The sequence below is a fragment of the Elgaria multicarinata genome, chromosome 16 (assembly GCF_023053635.1).
Source record: "Elgaria multicarinata webbii isolate HBS135686 ecotype San Diego chromosome 16, rElgMul1.1.pri, whole genome shotgun sequence".
Classification (NCBI taxonomy): Eukaryota; Metazoa; Chordata; class Lepidosauria; order Squamata; family Anguidae; genus Elgaria; species Elgaria multicarinata.
The window spans coordinates 27,753,225-27,774,659 of record NC_086186.1 but is presented as its reverse complement, the minus strand read 5'-3'; the positions used below and the strand labels follow the sequence as shown (position 1 = coordinate 27,774,659).

The 21,435-nt window shown below is 48.1% G+C and overlaps 1 protein-coding gene across 2 annotated transcripts in view; it reads left to right on the top strand.

Annotated features, from left to right (window-relative positions):
* The first annotated feature begins 3,554 nt into the window (after positions 1-3,554).
* The window catches only part of IGDCC4 (immunoglobulin superfamily DCC subclass member 4), a 102,291-nt gene continuing 84,410 nt past the window's right edge, over positions 3,555-21,435 (top strand). For both annotated transcript variants that reach the window (XM_063142436.1, XM_063142435.1), the window contains exon 1: positions 3,555-3,623. In XM_063142436.1, the coding sequence (XP_062998506.1) occupies positions 3,566-3,623 (58 nt within the window). In that variant the 5' untranslated portion in view covers positions 3,555-3,565. The remainder of the gene's footprint in view (positions 3,624-21,435) is intronic.

Below are 21,435 nucleotides of genomic sequence, written 5' to 3'. Positions count from 1 at the left end.
CTCCCTGTAGGTGAATGCTGCTGAGGAAGAGTCGAACAGGAACTCAAGATGTCTTTCAAAGAAACCTGTTTGCCATTGCTGAACTTCTTGAAGAACTCCCAATAAGCTTTTAAGGGATTTCCTAGGCCTTCCCAAAACATGGTATGAAAATGGCTGCTGCCTCACTACCACCATTACCAGAATCTGCGATCCACATGCAGCTGCAGGAGCACATCCTATGACGGTGGCTTTTTTGCTTGGGCAGCGTGAGGTGCATCACACACCGCCCCTGTGTGCAGGCCCTGAGGTGGATCCTATTCCTTGCATGCTCCAGTTTTGATTGTCACCTCCACTTGCCTTCCCTGGAAGCCTCTTGTCCAAATGGACTAGGCACAGCTTGCAGAAAGGCCAAGCCGAGAGGGGTGGGGAATCTCCCTGTCTAACAATAATACATCCAGCAACACCCGTTCTCTGAAGAGCGATGAGAGGTTTGCATGCAATAAATATTTATGAGAACTGGCATAATGAAATGAACTTATTATACATCGGCTCCCCGAGGGCATGAGTATCTAAAGGTTTGCTTCCCCTCCCTTTCTTGCTATACAGAATTGCCCTGGTATCTCTGAGTTGTTGAGCAAATTGCATATTTTGCTTTTCACTTACATGATGTCTGCTATTAAATGCAAGCAGCTGCTGCCCCTTGGCATGGCTCACCCAGACAGGACTGGCTGCTCTCTCTCTCTCTGTCTCTCTGTCTCTCTCTCTCTTTCTCTGTGCGAGTGTCTTTGCTTGCTTATTTGCAAGTCAGGTCTATAATGCTTGATTTTTATCCTTTTTATTGGACCTGATTGGGTTGGTAGAGTAGTAGGTTTTCAGTTTACATTCACCTCTTCTTCAGTCGGAGCACCTGCCTGCTATTTCTGTAATTTCCAACAACCGATAACGCTCTCTACCAAGTAGAGATCATGAACTATGTTCTAAAGACATGGCATGAGGTGGAAGGAAACCGACAAAGATGTTATGTGAAAGGTTAGCAATGTAAACATCGTATCTCCTCACCCCACCTGACAATAAAAAGGTGCATTCCTAATTATTACACCTCTGTGCCGATCAGCTTGAAAGTTTCTGTTCCATTCTTTGATGAAATCTCAGAACTTCAGTGCAGAGTTGGGCAGGATTTCAGGAGGCTCCATCTGTAGAACACCTTGGAGAGCTCCTTTAGAGTTTTGATGGGTTCTGTCTGAAATCCAGAGTGGATTCACCATCCCACTGACATCCAAGCTACCAGCTACCACTGGAGCTATGGGATGAGCAGGGGACTCACGGGTAGCAGCAGCAGCAGTAGCTGAATAACACAGGATTATTGGAAGGGGTTCTAGGGTGCCCCCTTCAGATCAGGATGGCAGCTGCTGGAGGCTGGTCCTGCCTAGGAGAAGTGCATTTTATCATCCTTTCTTAAATAGGTACAACCAAGATTAAATTTGAAGTAAGCCTCAGCCCTTGAATCTGATTTTCCTTTCCTTTCCAGTAGGAAACTCCCCCCCCACAAGCTGAATTCTTTGCCTCTTGAGTGGTAATGCTTCTGAACATGTACAAAGTATGTTTTTGCCTTGTGTCATTTTATCACAGTCTTGGGGGAGAAATCTAGGATCTTGGATTTTATCCTCAGGATGGGATGAGCAGTATACAACCCCCATCTCTTTCCGTTTGCCCCCAGGGAAGAATCCCTGTTCTGGGCTAGCTGCCCTAGCTTTCCACAGTTTCAGACAGGAGTTTCCCCAGGAGATGCTGTGGGTTGAAACACAGACCTTCTACCTGCTCTATCACTAAGCTACACAGCCCCTTCCTTGTACGAATCTTGGGTCCATCTAGTCCAGTATTGTCTATTGCAGTGGTTCCCAGTTATCTATGTACTGCGGACCCCTTGTTTTTCAAATGCCAAGCCATGGACCTCCTACTTTTGAAAAAATTGTTATCTCTATGGTAGTTACCTGTGCGAAGCAATTTTTTGGAAAAAATAAGGGGTAGCCCCTAATAAGCAAAGGATTTTAGGTATACTAAAAAACAGACCATAAAATTTGTGATATTTGTGATATTACCACGCAAAAATGACAATGATTTAGTTAGGAATATAAAGACGAATTTCATTTTACTAACGTCTAGTTTACGACTGAACAAATTATGATTGTCTAGCAGCTACTAAACCTAAATGTGATGGGAGAAATCTTGCCTCTTTTTGTCCCGAACAATCTCTCCCACATCCGGTTCAATATTTCCTGCTTTTAATCTCAAATCTGGATCAACATCGAGCCAATTTCTACGCTTGTTCTTCATATAACAAAATGTCGAAAATGTTCGTTCACAAAGATATGTGGAACAAAAGGGAACTCGATGTTTCAAAGCTTTTTCACCTAACTTCTTATAATCAGGAAAAACCTTCACCCAGAATTGGTCCAGTCTCTATTCTTTGGGAAATGACTTCAATGAACCATCAGTCACGTCAACAAGCGCATCTCACTCTTCCACAGAGCTGTTAGTTGCCCATCACCACATTCAAAAGAATTCCTTCCTTCTCCATGAGTTTTCAGGATTAGGCGCAGGGAAGTAATCTCTGAAGCTAGTCGCTAAATCACGCAGGTGCTCAGGGATGTTATATTTTTACTTCTGGTAGGAATCTGTCGTCAGTGGACTCCAGAAATGAATGGTGAATAAGTGAATGGTGCCACGGACCCCCCTGGGTGGGTTACGCGGACCCAATTGGGAACCACTGGTCTATTGGAGTCAGCGGTGCTCCCCCCCCCCCCCCGGCCCGTCTTTCCCCCATCCCTTCTACCTGCGATCTTTGAAAGTGGGGCTGTCTGGGAGGGCACCTGTAGGAGTCTGCCGGCGCAAGGGCTTGGCGACTTTGGCCCACAGCGTTTCCGAAGCCCGCACTTTCCACCTGTCTAAGCCCGCAGATCAAGACAGGAAGGGAAGTCCTGCGAGAGGGAAGAGCGGGTGGGGAGCAGCCCTGGGGGGTGGGGTGGGGTGCCAAAGAGCCAGGGGCTTTCCCGCCCCACCCCTTTCCCTTCCCCTCCCTTCCCCGCAGCTCCTCTTTCTTCCCCCTTCTGCCGGGTCCCTTGTTTTGCTCTGGCACAGACCTCGCCCAGGAGGGACCCATCTGCCCGGCGGCGCAGCAGCAGCCGCCGCCTTTGCCGGGGGTGGGGTGGGGGAGAGAGAGGAGGGGCGCGCGGGGTGGGGTGGGGTGGGGGGCGTGTTGCCTGCTGGCGCGGGCGGCGGAGGCTCCGGCGTCTCCAGCGGACACCTCAAGCGGGACTTGGCCGGGCCGGTGGGCGCGCGTGTGCCTCGCCACTCGCCGCGTCCCTGCTCGCGTCCACACAAGATGGCGATGGCGGGGAGGCGGCGGCAGCAGCAGCAGCAGCAGCGGCGGCGGCCCCCTCGGCGCGCGCACGTCTAAGAAGCGCCTCGCCGGCCGCGCAGCCCGCCGGGCGGAGAAGCCGGACGGACGGACGGACGGGGCTCGGGGCTGGCGCTCCGGCTTCGTGCCTTCCCGCCCCCCGCCCCCGCGGAGCTGCGGAAGGCTTACATGGCGCTGGAGGGACTGCTTGGCCTCGCCGCTCTCGCCTTGACCTTGGCCGTGGAAGGTAAAGCCGCCCGGAGAGAGGCGCCCCGCGACGGCCACCGGCGCCTTGCTCGCCCTCCAGGCCGCGGGGAGCAAGCCAGCGGGCGCCAGGCGCGAGCCAGCGGGTTGACCCGGGGCCGCGCGGGGGGCGTGTGGCGCGGGGAGCGGAGCGCGCTCGGCCGGGCGAAGCGTGGCAGGGGCAGGGGGGTGCCCCGGGGCTTTCGGCGGGCCTCGCGGAGCACCGCCGCCCCTTCCCAGTCGCCCCCGTGATGGCTGCCAACAGGTGCGGGCCGACGGGGCGGGGCGCGCGGTGGCGGCTCCTGGGGGGAAGACAGAGGCGCCGCCGCCGCCGCCGCCGCCGCCTTGTCCTCGTGGGGTGGCTGCTTCGCGAACCGCGCGTGGAGATGAGGCGCCGCCGAGGGAGCGCCCGGGGCACACGCTCTCTCTCTCTCTCGCTCTCTCTATCTCACACACACACACACACACACACCCCCGCGGGCGGCTCTTAGCTTGGAGGCGGCGTGCGCGGGGTCGGGACGGCCCCTCTGCGAGCTGCTGGGGCTCTGCGTCTCCGCCTGCTGCCCTCTGGAACGCAGCTGCTGCCCGGGCGGGCTTCTAGAGCTCCCCCGAACCCCGCCGAGCGGAGCGAGCGAGCGAGCTGCTTGAGAAGGAGGCGCGGGCTTCGCTGGTGGCGGCGGCGGGGGAGAGGGGAGGGCTGGGCCGGGCTGGGGGGTGACGGGGGACTTTCAGCCGCTTCCATTTTTCAGTTTCCAGCAGGCTCTGGGCAGTTGGACGAGCCCCGATGGGGAGCGGGTGGCTTTGGGGACGGGGCGGCGGCGGCGCGAGGCGTGGGGCTCTTGGGCTCTTCCTGGCCCTCCTGGGCGCTGGGGAGGAGGCTTTCCAGCCCCCCCGCGCGTCCGCGGACGCCGGCTGCTTTGTTTGCAAGACGGCACGGCCGTTCCCGGCCTCCTGCCATGTCCCCTGTTCTCCGGCACTTCCCGCCACGGTAGTGCCAGCTCTCTTTCGCCCGCCCCGCTTCCATTAAAGGTCGATTTCCCAGGTAGCTGGCGGTAGCAAAACCCTCTCTGGTAACTGCTGAGGGTTCTCCCACCAGCCCGCGAACAAGAACAGGCCCTTCTAGCGGAGAGGAACTCTTACGGCCCACTTCTCCAACCTGGTGCCCTCCAGATGGGTCTGACTACGTCTCCCAGTGTCCCCCAGCCAGCTGGGAGTTGTAGTCCCAACACATCTGGAGGAGGCCAGGTCCGGGGAAGGCAGCCTTGGGGCACCCTGTGGCATGTCAGTGAGTGCTGGCAGCATGAAACCAACCAAACAAGTTTCCCCTGCAACCACAGCGGCTGCTAGTTTCGTTGGCGTTGAAAATGGGGCAGGTGATTCCTGGAGGAGGGCAGATGGATCGCTGATGAAGAAATGGAAACAATCTCCCTGAGCAGGAGCAGGCTATCTTTGAATACCAGATGCTGGGAGCAAGGGAAGGCGAATCCCCTCCGTGTCTTGCTTCAGAGCCCGTTGGCATCCTCTTTATTATTATTATTATTATTATTATTTATTTATTTATTTATTTATTTATTTATATAGCACCATCAATGCACATGGTGCTGTACAGAGTAAAACAGTAAATAGCAAGACTCTGCCGCATAGGCTTACATTCTAATAAAATCATAATAAAACAATAAGGAGGGGAAGAGAATGCCAACAGGCACAGGGTAGGGTAAGCAGGCACAGGGTAGGGTAAAACTAACAGTATAAAGTCCGCACAACATTGCTGCCTCTGGGAAGCAGGGTGTGAAGGCAACAATCTGGGCTTAGTGGTCCTGTGGGCTGCTGACCCTTTAATCCTTTTCTTGTTACATAATGTAAGCCCAACTCCTGGCTATTGGGGGTCTTGAGACGTTCAGAGAATGGACGGCTCATATCAGTAGGCGTTCACTGGCCTGCTTCTTGAGTTACACAGCTGGTGTAGCTCCTTCTCAAAACAGTCGAGGCGCTCCATCACTGCGGTGCCCTTGGGGCTGCTGAAGCTGGCCTGGAGACCTTTGTGCTACCCTTGAAGGGCCGGCGTCAAGGGAAGGCACGGCTGGGCTCCTGCTGAGGGCCCACAACCCACTGACCAAAGCCCCCCAGACTTGCTCCTCCTCTGCCCCATTGCAAACTGCTTGTTCACCTGCCTCTCACTCCGGCCCAGACAACGATGATGGGGCCACGGACTCCTGGCTCCCTGGGCTCATCTACACCAAGCAGGATATTCCACTCTGAAAGCAGTATGAAAGTGGTATATAAAAGGCAGGAGCCACACTAGTGCTTTACAGCGGCATTGAAGTGCACTGCAGGATCTACACTACTGCTTTATAGTGGGACTGAAGTGCACTGACAACGGTTGGGGCCCAGGACACAGCTACACCAAGCAGGATATAACACTATGAAAGCGGTATGAAAGCATAGGGCATGTGTCAATGGGACCCAACAGTTGTCAGTGCACTTCAATACCACTATAAAGCAGTACTGTGGCTCCTGCCTTTTATATACCACTTTCATACCACTTTCATAGTGGAATATCCTGCTTGGTGTAGATGAGCCCCCTGACTCCGTACCTCTCAAGCAAGCCAGCGGTAGCAATGATGAGCAAGAGGAGTAGGAGTAGGGTGACCATATGGAAAGGAGAACAGGGCTCCCGTATCTTTTAACAATTGTACAGAAAAGGGAATTTCAGCAGGTGCCATTTGTATTCATGCAGCACCTGGTGAAATTCCCTCTTCATCAGAACAATCAAACTGCAGGAGCTATACTAGAGTGACCAGTTGCAAAAGAGGGCAGGGCTCCTGCAGCTTCAACTGTTGTGATGAAGAAGGAATTTCACCAGGTGCTGCATGCATGCAAATGACACCTGCTGAAATTGCCTTTTCTATACAACTGTTAAAGATACAGGAGCCCGGTCCTCCTTTCCATAGGGTCACCCTAAGGAGGAGCAAGAGCAGCTGTTGACAATGGCAATGAGAAGGTAGACCTGCTGATGGAGGGTGCTGGCTGAGGGTGTCTCCAAAACCTATTGCCAGCACTGCATCCATGTGATACGGAGAATGCAGCTTGACTCACTGGCACAAGCCAGCTGAAAGTATTAGCTCTTGGCTAATTAGCCTTGTGTCTGTATTCTCATCTTGGTCTGTGGGCCTAATAGATGAAAGATAACATGGGGGAATGTGCCCAGACAGGATAGGGATTCTTTTGGTGTACCACCCACCCCACTGCCTAACATTCTCCCCCACTGAACTGAAGGAAGTGGTCTCTGGTGTGGTGTTGAAGACCCAAGGTTGATGGTCTTGGGGGACTCTAATGTTGAGGCCACCTTGTTGGGCTGGTTCAGGATTTCATGCCTTTCAGAAGCTCATCTCAAATTTTATTGGGCCCAGCGCATATGGCAGGGCCATACTCAGGATATGTTTTTCTGTAACAGAGTAGAGGAGATTGGGGGCTCTGTTGTCATGGACAGACCATTCTCTGATCAAGTTTGATTTTCAAGTTGCCTGTAGCCTCCTCAAGGGTGGGGAGCTGGTTTTGTTGCTGTGCCCTCAGAGGTCGATAAACCTAGAAAGCTAACTGATCTCTTTGAGAGGCCAAATTGTCGAGATACTGGTATTCGGAGGAGTTGCAGGCCGTGAAACCTTCAGATAGAATACTGGAGGCCAAATAGAAGAAGATTCACAATGGACATGACCAAACACAAGAAAGAACCCATTTGGGGGCAGTGGTGATAGATAGAGGTGTACAGAATTATGCAGGGTGTGGAGAATGTGGCTAGGGAGACATATTTCTCCCTCTCTCATAATACTAGAACCCAGTGGGGCATCCCATGAAGCTGATTGGTGGGAGATCCAGGACAGATTAAAGGAAGGAGTTCCTTCACACAGCGCAGAGTTAAACGATGGAATTCGCTCCCACAAGATGCAGTGATTGGGTGGCTGTAAAAGGGGGTTGGATCAATTCCTGGAGGAGAAGGCTATCAATGGCTACTAGTCTTGATGACTTGGTGCAACCTCCAGTATCAGAGGCAGCAAACCTATATACACCAGTTGCTGGGGAACATGGGCGGGAGGGTGCTGTTGCACCATGTCCTGCTTGTTGGTCCCTGGCCGATGGCTGGTTGGCCACTGTGTGAACGGAGTGCTGGACTAGATGGATCTTTGGTCTGATCCAGCAGGGCTCTTCTTCTGTTCTTAGGAAACTGTAATTCTCCATTGCCATCACGTCCACAATATATCACCCAATATATCGGGGGGACGACCAAGATGGAACCTTGTTCCAGGTGCTGAGGGTCTTATTGAATACAGATCCAGAGCACCTACTCGTTCCAGGTGGTAGAGGTTCAAAAGTCCAGTTGTGACCAACTTGTTCTCCCAGACCTCTTGACAGCTTTTGGTACCATTGACCATGGCATTCTTCTGGAGCATCTGGCTAGGCTGAAACTAGGAGGGAGGCCCAGTATTGCAGTGGCTCTGCGCCTTCCCGGTGGGGCAGTCTCAGAAGGTGGTGCTGGGAGACCTCTGTTCTGCCCCATGGCCTTGGGAATACGAGGTGCTGCAAGGTTCCATCTTGGTCATCCCCCCGATATTATTTAACATCCATCTGAAACTGCTGAGGGGAGTCATCCAGGTGTGTGAATTTCAGTGTCAGCAATCTCTTGCCGACCTCTGTTTTTTACCTGCAAATTCCAGGCAGGCTGTGTGGAAGTCCTGAACAGGTATCGGGGGACAGTTTGGGGATGGATGAGGGTGAACAAACAGAAGCTTAATCCAGACAAGTTGGGGGTGCTGTAGGTAGGGAACCTGGCTGATCTGGGTCCAGGGGAGCAACCCTGTGGAGTTGCACTTCCTTTCAAGAACCATGATTGCATTTGGGGGTTCTTTTGGACTCTGAACTCTCTATGGAAGCACAGGCAGTGACAGTGAATAAGGCTTGCCTTTTACCAGCTTAGACAGGGTTCCAGGTGGAGTACCAATCTAGAGAAAGCAGATCTAGCCTCCTTTATGCAGGGACTAGTTACATCTAGACTAGGCTACTGTAATGCACTCTATGTGGAGGCGTCTTTGGAAACTACCTGGAAGCTTCAGCTAGTCTGGCATGTGGTGGATCCTGTGTTCAGTGGGTCCAGACAGTTAGGACATTTTACACCAATTTTGTACCAGTTGCACTGGTTACTGGTGTGCTTCCAGGCCCAATTCAAAGTGCTGGTTTTTAACCTTTAAAGCCTTAAATTGTTTGGGGACAGGTTATCTGAAGGACCACCTGCATCCATATGAACCTATCTGTGCTTCAGGATATTTGGCATCGGAGGCCCTGTTTGCTAGAACCAACTTTAAGATCAGTTAGATCAGCAGGCAGTGGGGTTGTGGAGTAGCTCAGTGGGAGAGCACATGGTTTGAGTGCAAAAGATGCCTGGTTCAATCTTCAGCATCTCAGTTCAATCTTCAGCATCTCCAGATAGGGCTGAGAAAGACATGTGCCTGAAACCCTGGAGCACTGTGCCAGATGAACCGATGGACTGACCCTGTACAAGGCAGCTGCCTGTGTTCCTATGATGGCTTTCTCAGTAATGACCCCTACTGTATGTAGGGTGATCACATGGAAAGGAGGACCGGGCTCCTGTATCTTTCACAGTTGTATAGAAAAGGGAATTTCAGCAGGTGTCACTTGCATGCATGCAGCACCTGGTGAAATTCCCTCTCCATCACAACAGTTAAAGCTGCAGGAGCCCTTACTAGCTTGACTAGATACAAAGGAGGGCAGGGCTCCTGCAGCTTTAAGTGTGGTAATGAAGAGGGAATTTCGCCAGGTGCTGCATGCATACAGATGACACCTGCTGGAATTCCCTTTTCTATGCAGCTGTGAAAGACCTAGGGGCCCTGTCCTCCTTTCCATATGGTCACCCTACCACATGGGACTCCCTTTTAAGGACTGTGCAGTTGGCTCCCTCATCTGTAGTATTCAAAAAGTCCTTAAAACCCCACCTGTTCCAAATGGATTTTAACTGAAGTGTTCTTTGGACATGCTTGAGTTTTATAGTTTAACTGCTTTGGAAATGGTTTTAAACTGGCTGAATTATATTTTAATGTATTACTAGGTTGTTTTTTTAGTGTTTTATTATCATGTTTTATTATATTTTGTTACAATATATACAATGATAGTTTTGAACTTTGATGGTCATGCTGCTGTGTTTTCTACCCCGGGTGGAGGTGGTCCAGAAAGGTGGCTTATAAATCTTGTATACAAACAAAGAAATAAATAATAACAGGGCCCTCCTATTAGGAGATTTGTGTCAGTGGCCTCATTGGCCGCCTCAGGCTTTGTGAGCCGGGTGAAAAGAAAACGCAGCCTTCCTTTTCCCCCTCTTTAACTAGCTTAATTGTGAACATGAAAAGGCTGGCTGAAGTGTGTTAAGGGATAAGCACTTTTGTATTAAGTATCCAGAGGCATTACTTTAGGGTAATTAAGCATCCATTTTTTTTAATTAGGCAGCAAATTGAAAAGGGTTGCTTAAATTGCAACAACCAACTTTTTTTTTTAATTGTTCCTGCAGATTACACATCTGTTCCATACGGAAGTGAAGCAGGTAATGCTTTTCCCCAGTGCGCTGTCTCTGTGCCGGGGAAAAAAAAAGAAAAGTATAGTCTGCTAAGGGTGCAGTTGATGCATGTTTAGACAGAAAAAAAGGTCCTACAGTTCCCAGTATTCCCCCAAGCAGCATGCTGGGAGTTGTAGGGCTTTTTTTCCTGTTTAAACATGCATAGGATTGTGCTGTGTAAACATGCATAGGATTGAGCCCTAAAATGCATTGTGCCGGGCTGTGCTTAAAGGCAGAGGATCAGAGCCTCTGAAAAACATCAGCAAACTTAATTTTATAGAACGACAGCTGTCTGTAAGTGACAGTAACCTGTCCTAATATCATTTGAGGACTTAATGCTTATTGCCCTAAATACGTACAGCAAACATCAGAGCTGGCCCTCAAAAGGCAGCGATTGCTGTCTTCTCCTCTTCCCAGGGGTCTTTGGATTCAGATTCCTCCTCTTGTTTGCAAATAATGTTTAAGTTCTTATTGTGCGACTCACCGCTCCCCTTGATTTCAGGACAGCAATTTCCTTTAGGGATTATCCAGTGTGTTTTGGGAGGAGACATAGCTCAGACACAGAGACTTTACTCTGCATGCAGAAGGTCCCAGATTCAATCCCCATCAGCTCCAGGTAAGGCTAGGAAAGGATCCTGCCTGAGCCCCTGCTGCCAGTCAGTGTCGACAATATTAGGCTAGATGGACCAAAGGTCAGATTCAGTATAAAAACCAAGAAAAACGAGAAAAGTTCCGCACAATACAGAAAAAGAGAGAGGTCACTTAATCAGAATAAAAGAATCAAACGGTACCAATGATACACGTAAAAACTGTTGTGGTAAGTGCCAACTATTTATGACACACTGAACAATCACTGTGAACATATAGATACAATAATGAATGCCAAACAGTCCAAGTAATGTACACAGCAGCGTAAGATAACAGTTACTCTGGATATTTAGCTGTTTTGTTTCTTCATCAGATCACTTTTAACTCTTTAACTGCAGGCAGCTGGTTGTGAACATCCACTGGGTGTTAGGCGAAACAATATATAGTTCAAACACTGTTTTGTGTATTGCCTCTAATGAGCATCAAATCTTCCCCAGCTAGGTCAGACAGAAAAAAACAAAGCAAATAGTTGTCACTTATCACAAGAGTTTTTTCATGGCCTCTTTTGATTCTTTTGTTCTGGTTAAGTAGGGTGACCCTATGAAAAGGAGGACAGGGCTCCTGTATCTTTAACAGTTGCATAGAAAAGGGAATTTCAGCAGGTGCCATTTGTATTCATGCAGCACCTGGTGAAATTCCCTCTTCATCAGAACAATCAAACTGCAGGAGCTATACTAGAGTGACCAGTTGCAAAAGAGGGCAGGGCTCCTGCAGCTTCAACTGTTGTGATGAAGAAGGAATTTCACCAGGTGCTGCATGCATACAAATGGCACCTGCTGAAATTCCCTTTTCATACAACTTTTAAAGATACAGGAGCCCTGTCCTCCTTTCCATATGGTCACCCTAGGTTAAGTAACCTCTCTCTTTTTCAGATTCAGTATAAGGCACCTTCCGATGTTCCTATGTCTGTGTGTCTTTGTGTTAGGGAATTGTGGAAGTCTAAGGGTCCTTCTCCCAGAGCCCCTGCCAGAGGAAGTGAGGCAGGTGGCAACCAGGAAGAGGGCCTTTTCTGCTGTGGCACCTTGGCTGTGGAATGAGCTCCCTGGAGAAGTTCACTTGGCACCTACGTTGTACTCCTTTTTATTTTCCCAGTATTTTAGCATTGCAGCATTCCAGCCTTTTAGCTCTGCTGTTTTACATCTTGTATTTTAAATCTCTGCATTGTTGCTGGGTTTCATTTTGGTTGTACTTTTTTATTGTGGTTTTAAGCTTCCATATTTTATATTTTATGCTGTACCTTGTGGTTTTAATTTTCATGAACTGCCCAGAGAGCTTCGAGTACTGGGTGTTATAGAAATGAAATAAATAAATAAATAGACTGCTGTTGTTGGAGCTGTTGTGTTGTACATTTTGACAGATAATGGTGGGAAAAGAGGAGGTAACAAAGTTACACTGTTAGAAGGACTTCTAGGGTGGGAAAATGTGGCATGACCTGGTGCAATAGAACGCTGTGCTCTTGGACCTGTAGTAGTTGTGTGTGTAGGCGAGGGACTTTTGCACCTGCCCACATTCCATCTTTGACACAGAGTTATGAAAGGTGCTGGAGCAGAGCCCTGTGCACCTGGTTTACCAGAAGGAATCAAGTTGTGGGCTCTCCCACACTCGTGGGCTCTCCCACACTCGAGGCCTTCAAGAGGCAGCTGGACAACCATCTGTCAGGGATGCTTTAGGGTGGATTCCTGCATTGAGCAGGGGGTTGGACTCGATGGCCTTGTAGGCCCCTTCCAACTCTACTATTCTATGATTCAATGAATTTGTCCAATCCCCTTTCAAAGCAATCCCAAGTGTTGGCCGTCACTACATCTTGTGCTGGCAAATTCCATCATTTATGCACTGTGTGAAGAAGTCTTTCCTTTTGTCGTTCCTGAATCCCCCCCCTCTCCCCCATAGACGTTATTCGATTCAAGCCATGTGAGAGGGGGAGAAAAAAACATGTCTACATCCACGCCTCCCACAATATGTAGAGTTACATCTTGATAACGTCCCCTCTTACTCACTGTTTCCCTAAACTAAAGAATCCCACGTGCATCAGCCTTTCATCACGGGGGAGTCGCTCCAGTCCTCTGATCAATTTAAAGAGCAATCCTATGTGTGTTTAGACAGATAAAAAGTACTACAACTCCTATCACTCCCCAGCTAGCATGGTGGGATGCTTTAGGGTGGATTCCTGCATTGAGCAGGGGGTTGGACTCGATGGCCTTGTAGGCCCCTTCCAACTCTGCTATTCTATGATTCTATGAAGTACAGCCAAATGATCAACCTGATTCTCAGCTCCTCCAAACATTTTCATGCCACCATTTGGTTAATGAAGGATTCTGCTGTGGTTTAGCATAACGCAGGTCTGTAAATGGTTAACGTGTTCAGCACTTTGTTCAGCAAAAGTCAACTTGGGTTGGAATTCCGTTCTACATACAGTGTCTCTTCTTTTCCAAGATTGCAGAAGGGCAGGGCTTTGCTTTACTAATTTGATCTGCCTCTCTCCTTCCATCAGATGGGTGCTAGTTTTTCCCCACATAGGAAGAAAGGTGCCTCCTATGCCCCCAACTCTATTCTAAGAGCCCCTTCATGGGTTATGGAAAGGAGGACAGGGCTCCTGTATCTTTAACAGTAGTATTGAAAGGGGAATTTCAGCAGGTGCCATTTGCATGCACGCAGCACCTGGTGAAATCCCCTCTTCTTCACAACCGTTAAAGCTGCAGGAGCTATACTAGAGTGACCAGATACAAAAGACGTATCTGGTCAAGAGGGTAAGGCTCCTTTAGCTTTAGCTGTTGTGATGAGGAGGAAATTTCACCAGGGGCTGCATGCATACAAATGACAACTGCTGAAATTCCCTTTTTCTATCCAATTGTTAAAGATACAGGAGCCCTATCCTCCTTTCCATATGGTCACCCTAGGTTATGGAATTCCTACATACAAAGCACAACCTACAGAGCTGGTGTTCCTTTTGCTAATTTTATTGAAGGTATCCATCATCTTATCTTTTATACATGTTTCTGTTTGGATAGGAGTGTGCAAGCTTTTGATGGCACAGAACTCTTCATCAAGCGCAGTGGAAAGGGGAATGGTGACTTGGATACAGGTAGAGCAAAATTAGCGAAACGCTAATCCTTATTATTATGGCAAAGCAAACTGCCTGATCCTATACATGTTGACTCAGAGGTGAGTCCCACTCATTTCAGTGGGACTTCACTTCCATGTGAGTGTGCAAAGAATTGCTGTCTTATTTTTTTAAACTTGTTTAGCCTCTGCATCTCTATGGATGGGGTGTAGGATGCTTCCAGAGAGAGAGAGAGAGCTCCTAGACTACCTACCAATAAGAAAGAATTGTGCAGCTATTACATCTTTTCTTTCTTAACAACGTTTTTTTCTGGTAAGAGAACAGATGGAAGAACGGATGGGAAAACCCAGGAGGGCTGTGAGTGGAAGATGATGTCCTCTGGAACCTTCCCTCCTCCCTAGAATTCTGAGGCAGAGCGATAGAAGCTTCATCTGGAAGCTCTCTTAGTTGTAATTTTATGGCTCTAATTTAAAGTGTGTGATTTTACACACCTCAGTAAAGGTAGGGATACGAAGGGGGAATTTTGGCAGATGTTGTCATGTAGGACAACATCTGGCAGATGTTGTCACGTAGCTCCTAGGACATGGAATAACGGGCTCAAGTTAAAGGAAGCCAGATTCCGGCTGGACAGCAGGAAAAACTTCCTGACTGTTAGAGCAGTGCGACGGTGGAATCAGTTACCTAGGGAGGTTGTGGGCTCTCCCACACTAGAGGCCTTCAAGAGGCAGCTGGACAAGCATCTGTCGGGGATGCTTTAGGGTGGATTCCTGCATTGAGCAGGGGGTTGGACTCGATGGCCTTGTAGGCCCCTTCCAACTCTGCTATTCTGTGATTCTATGATTCTATGAAAACTGTACTTGCTGAAATTTTCTCTATTGCACAACGATTGTAAGTGTAAGAGCCGCCTTCTGCTTTGTATTGGCCGCCTTTGATAAAAATTAGGCAAACCACATTATGTGTGAAAATTCCAAACTTTTAAGAGATGGACATGAAAAGCCAGCTGAGAGGCATCTTGGCCTGCTTCTGGACAACACTTTCAGGATATGGCTTAGGTGAGCCTCTTCCAGGGAGAAAAGATTGCTCAGAAAAAAAAATGCTCTGAAAAATCTCCTGCCTTTTCCCCCCTAAGGATTGCCAACTTTTTTTGCTGGACCAGCTCCTGTGCCTTTGATATCACCCCGACATGCAGAAATCAATGAATAACTGAACCTGTACAATGCAAACAATCTTAATGTGTAGTTTTTCTGTGCTCGGTGCACACAGTCCTGTCCATAGCACGGTTTCCTTCACACAGTATGTAGTGAAGCTATGCAATTCCCTACCGTAAGGTGCAGTGACGGCCACCGGTTTGGATGGCTTTAAAAGGGGATTGGACCAATTCCTGGAGGAGAAGGCCATCAATGGCTACTAATCCTGATGGCTATATGCTACCTCCAGTATCAGAGGCCATATGCCTATGTCCACCAGTTGCTGGGGAACGCGGGCGGGAGGGTGCTGTTGCACCCATGTCCTGCCTGTGGGTTTTCTTCACTGTTGGCCATTGAGCAGAATGGACCTTGCTGTGACCCAGCATGGCTCTTCTTACATTCTTAGGTCTCTTCCTACATGGATTTTCCCTGCAGAGTTCCCAGAGCACTTGACAATCCATCCATCAATGAATAAATACAAATTTAGCGATACGGGTGTGTGCATTGCTTGCTTTGTCGCGCAGCTCTGCTCTGGGAAAGGAGAGGAGAGAGCTCCCTTTCCAGCTCAACGATCCGATTAAATAATTCTCAGTTTATGCAATTTGTATCAGCGCTCAGATCCCTTTTGTGGATTTTTCTCCCTTGACTTTAAGGCTGCTTTTGTTCCTTGCATTTGCTCTCTTCTCTCTCTCTCTCTCTCCTTCTCCCCTGAACACTGAAAGCCCGTTGCATTTGAATAGACTTAGTGCCTTTGCCTGAGAATCCTGGTCTCCCATTATCTTGGCAGTCACATGTTCCTTCTTTTTCCGCCAGATCGCTTGCTGGGTTTTGTGTGTGTGTGTGTGTGTGTTTTTGGGAATGGTCACCTGCATGCAGATTTCACTCACTCTGTGACACAACATCACTTTGAAAAGGCACACAGTCCTATTCAGAAAGCTCCTGGTTTTCAGTAACACATTTCTAAAGAGAGGAGAGGGCTAGGAAGATAGGTGGGTTGCAGCAACGGCGAAGGGTGGGGGAGGAGATGAGAAATCAAGTTGGGTTTAAGCTGGTGATGGGTAAAAAAGACTTTTAAAATAGTAAATATAGTAAAGACCAAGGTTACGCGTTACTTCCCGCGGCCTGGATGCCACTTCCTCCAGGACAGGACAGGCAAGTTGAGATTAATATATGCAGTTCACAGCCACAAGTGATGGCGCAAGGAGGTGATAGACTCTGGTTTAGATGGCTGTAAAAGAAGATTAAGGGCCAATCCTATGTATATTTAGAGAGAAATGTGTCCTACAACTCCCAGCGTGCCCCAGCCAGGTTGTCCAGGCAGCTGGACAACCATCTGTCAGGGATGCTTTAGGGTGGATTCCTGCATTGAGCTGCGGGTTGGACTCGATGGCCTTGTAGGCCCCTTCCAACTCTGCTATTCTATGATTCTATGACTCATTTCAGTCTAAACATGCATAGGATTGGGTCCTAAACAGACTTATGGAAGGCTCACATTAAAGGAAGCCAGATTCCAGCTGGACATCAGGAAAAACTTCCTGACTGTTAGAGCAGTACGACAATGGAATCAGTTACCTAGGGAGGTTGTGGGCTCTCCCACCCTAGCTGGACAACCATCTGTCAGGGAAGCTTTAGGGTGGATTCCTGCATTGAGCACGGGGTTGGACTCAATGGCCTTGTAGGCCCCTTCCAACTCTGCTATTCTATGATTCTATGAAAAGGTCTACTAGTTATGCTAGTTAAATAAGAACTCCGAATTCCAGTTGCATGGGGAAGGGGTCATGCTTGTGTACTTGGAAGTAAGACTCCCCTGGTGGTCAACATGGCTTCCTTCTGAGTAAGCCTGCTTGCTCCGAAGCAGCCCTACCACGCTTACCACCCGCTTTTCTGCTGTTGACGTTTGCCGCAGCACTGAACACAGACCCGGTTTATATAATTAAGAGAGGACTGAGTATTTAATTGCTCTGCAATTTGTCGTTGGCCTGCATCCCAAAGTTTTCCTAACTCTGTATTTGCATCACAGAAGGGGGGAAATGAAACCACTTAGCAAGAGTATTGTTGTTTGGGTAGCGAGTTAAATTTTGTGTGATGTGGTAATGGAAAGGGGCTGTTTGGGTTCTGGAATTAAACTAGTTCTTGCGGCTCACGGACACACAAATTGCATTTCTGCATAAGAACTAGCTAGCTAGAGCCATCTAAGGGGTAGGCCTGTGAGGGAGCCCGGTGATGAAGCATCTAAGTCCCAGTGACAAAGTGGCAAGGTAAAAAGAAGTTTTTTAAACTAGTTATAACCAGTCTGATAAAACCAGTTATGGAGGAAGAAATCCAGTAGGGGTGGGGGGGCTCCCCAATATATTCCACTGAGTGCCCACATGTATGACTATCTGCCAGATGGACAGACGTCATAGGTGTCTGCTTGGTGTAATGAACTCCTGGCTCTCAGATAGGGATGGGTGAACTCTCCCACATCCTGTTCTCGCTCTGCTCCCCAGACTGCTGCCAGTTGCCCCACCCTGGTGTGTATGTGGGGTGAGCTGCAGCCTGTGGCTCCTGGCCAGAGGTTGCGTCTTTGTGTGTGTGTGTGTGTCTACAAACCACAAATTGCACAAAGTTGCCGCTGGGAATATTCATGGAAATTGCAATCAGAGGTTATTTATGACTGCAATTTTGTGCAAATTGCGCTATTTAGGCTGTGATTTTGCACAAATCATTTCTGTAGACATTCCCAGCTGTGAATTTGTGCAAATCGCTCTTTGCGCAAATTAAAAAAGCGTGAATCTGCGAGCTTGCCTGACTTGGCATGTGCCGAATTGAGTCAGCTCAGGGAATGTGATAGTCAATCACAGAGTCTTAAGCGCCATAGCAGAAGATGCACACGGCAGAGACATCTGGGGAGGGACACTGTGTATAGGTGTTTCTACGCACATGTCAGAAGCCTCTGAGCCAAAATGGGAGAGTTGGTGAGCCTGGATTTAAAGGAGAACCTAGACGTGGTGGGCATTATAGAAACCTGGTGGAATGGAGAGAATCAGTAGGATACGGTCATCTCCGGATATAAATTCAACAGGTAGGACAGGGGAGGGCCTACTGGACAATGTGTCTCTCTACATCAAAGAGGACATAGTATGCAGACTAGAAAATGGGGCAGACTCCCCACCGTCCTAATCCATTTAGGATTAAATCCTGGATGTAATCCTAAATGGTGTCACTTAGGACCTAGTCCGGAATGTGCATGTTGTCGAACCAATTTGAAACAGTGACCACGGTGCTATTAGATTTAATATATACTGTATTTATGTGGGAAATTGCCAAGGAAGTCCTATACAGTCACATTTTACTTCAAAAGAGAAAACTAAAATGGAAGAACAGATAAAAAGGAAGTTGAAAGGGGGAGTTAAGAGGCGTAAATCTCTTCAAAATACTTGGAGGTTACTCACAACCACAAATATAGACGTTCAGCTAGAAAGTATACCACAGTTTAGGAAAGCAGCACCAAATCCAAAAAGCAGAGAAAAGAAGGCTTGGAAATCTTGCTTTGAGGAGCACAAAAAGGATCGCAGAAAGGAGATGCAACCAGCCAATAAATGATGCGAAAGAGCATTTTCAGGCGCATGTATCACTAACAACATCAAGGCCAGCAATAAATAATTCTTTAAATATATCAGAAGCAGGAAACCAGCTTGGGAGGCAGTTGGCCCATTGGATGGCAATGGAGTTAAAAGAGGGCTGGAGCAGGATAAGGCAATTGCAGAGAAGCGGAATGAATTCTTTTCATCTGCCTTCACTGCAGAAGATGTTGAACTACCTGTGCCTCAGCTGATGTTTTCCGGAAGAGAGCTGGAGGAACTGAGGCAAATAGTGGTGATAAAAAATGAAGTTCTTGACCTTACTGATAATTTGAAAGCTAATAAATCACCAGTTCCAGATGGTATCCATCTAAGCATTCTTACAGGACTGTAGCAGAGGACTGGAGACTGGCCAATATAACTCCAATGCTTAAAAGGGTATACAAGGAGGATTTGAGAAAATACAAGTGGGTTAGATTAACGTCTGTTTCGGTTGTCAAAAAATGTGGACGGGACAGGGTAATCCAGTAGACATTGTTTACCTGGACTCCCAGGAGGCTTTTGATAAAGACCCTCACCAAAGAATCCTGAGCAAACTTGGCAGTCATGGAATAAGAAGGAAGCTTCTCTATGGATTGATAACTGGTGGTTAACAAAAAAAGCTGAGAGTAGAAATACATGTTAAAATCTGCCAATGGAGGGATGTAAATAGTGGACTCCCAACAGGGATCTGTATTGGGACTGATACTTTTCAACTTGTTCATAAAAGATCTAAATTTAGGGATGGTCAAGTTTGCTGATGACACCAAATTATTTAGGGTAATTAAAACAAAAAGGGACTGTGAAGAACTCCCCAAAGGCTCTCTCCAAATTGGGAGAATGGGCATCAAAATGGCAAATGTGTAAGCAAGTGTAAAGTGATGCATATTGTGGAAAAAATATCCTCATGTAACCGCATGTGAGTGATCAAGAGATCTTGGGGTTGTTGTGGACAGCTCGATGAAAATGTCAACACAGTGTGTGACCACTTTGAAAAGGGCAAATTCCATTTTAGGCATAACAAGGATAGGAGTTGACAATAAAACTGCCAAGACCATAATCCCCTGATACAAATCTAAGGTGCGACCGTCTGTGTTCTACAATTTGCAACCGTATCTATTATGTTGGGAACTCCGCTAAAAGCTCTTGTTCCAAAACATACCCATGCGAAAAAGTGACCTGCAGCTTTTCCAAAATACGCACAGGATAGGGCCAGTCTTGGAAGGCAAGTGCTTCCACAGTATACAACATTGATTTGCTGAACTGGTTGCCTTTCATAGAATCACAGAGTTGGACAGGACATAAGAGATAATCAAGTCCAAAGCTCAATGCAGGCTTTGAAGTTCAGGGTGCAGCTGCAGCCTCCTTGACTGATGGCCATCCTGTCTCTGCTTAAACACCTCCAGCGAAGGAGAACCCACCACCTCCCTGGTAAATCGGTTGCACTGCTGAACAGCTCTCGCTGTTAGGAAGTTTCTCATACTGTTTTGCTGAAATCTCTTTTCCCTGCAATTTCCACTGGTTGGTTTTACTCCTGCCCTCTTGAGCTACAGAGGACAAGTCTGCTCCCTCTTCTGCATGTCAGCTTTTCAAATATTTGGAGACCATGATCGTGTCTCCTCCTAATCTTCTCTTCTCCAGGCTAAACATTCCCAGCAATCACAAGACTTGGTTTCCAGACCCTTTACCATACTGGTTGACATCTGGATGCGTAGAAGTTTCTTAATGTCCTTCTTAAAATATGGCACTCAAAACTGGATGTAGCACTCCCAATCCGGACTGACAGATGCATAATAGAGAGGAACTATAACCCCATTCAGGTGTCCTGTGCCTGAAAAGAGCAAATATGTGAGGACAGGGAGTCCTGGAATATACTTGTGGAGAACGACTGTCAGAAGAGTAGAGCCTCGTGTATCTGTGGAGGCTCTCCATGTGATCTAGAATGCTGGTTTTCCAATCTACCACAGGGGAAAAAAACCCAACTTTTGGGGCAGATTGGTGCATTTGGAATTTTGATAGTGTTGTGGGACTTGTCACAAAATGGCTGGGTTTGGATGACTCAATAAGCAACAGGGGGCTGGGTGTGCGTGTAAAGAGTCAATCGTCCGTTGTGTTGTTTAGCGTGTCATGGGGGGGGGAACACGCAAAAGGAATACAACTCACGGTACCCTATTTTTTCCATTTCCCCCGCCTTGATCCAAAGGGAGAGGCGGTTAATAAATAAATAAATATATTATTATTATTATTATTATTATTATTGTCATCATCATCATCCAGAGACCTGTTGATTAAAGTGCTGTGTGGTGGGTGTGTACCATGCATTATTTCCATTGGCCATAGAGTTCTGCAGCAGGAGTGGCGGAAAGCACCCCGCCTGCTCCTGTATAGCGGCAGAACTTGTAACGTATGATGGGTTGGGCTGGGAGGACTGAGGGAGGAGCACCAGACTCCTGGAAGGATGACGGGACTTTCAGTTGCACAATGGGGGGTGGGGGGCGGACAACATGTCATGTGGGGAGTACCGACAACATAACACACGGTGAGTTGCCTATTCTCTCACACACCCACACACCGGTGCTTAAAGTGTCGTCCTAACTCAGCCAATGTCTTCCATGGGTGGGGGCTTGCAGTTCACAAAATGCCTGCCATGGCAGGCCTGGCCAGTAAGAAAACACGCATTTACCAGAAGGCAAACTGGT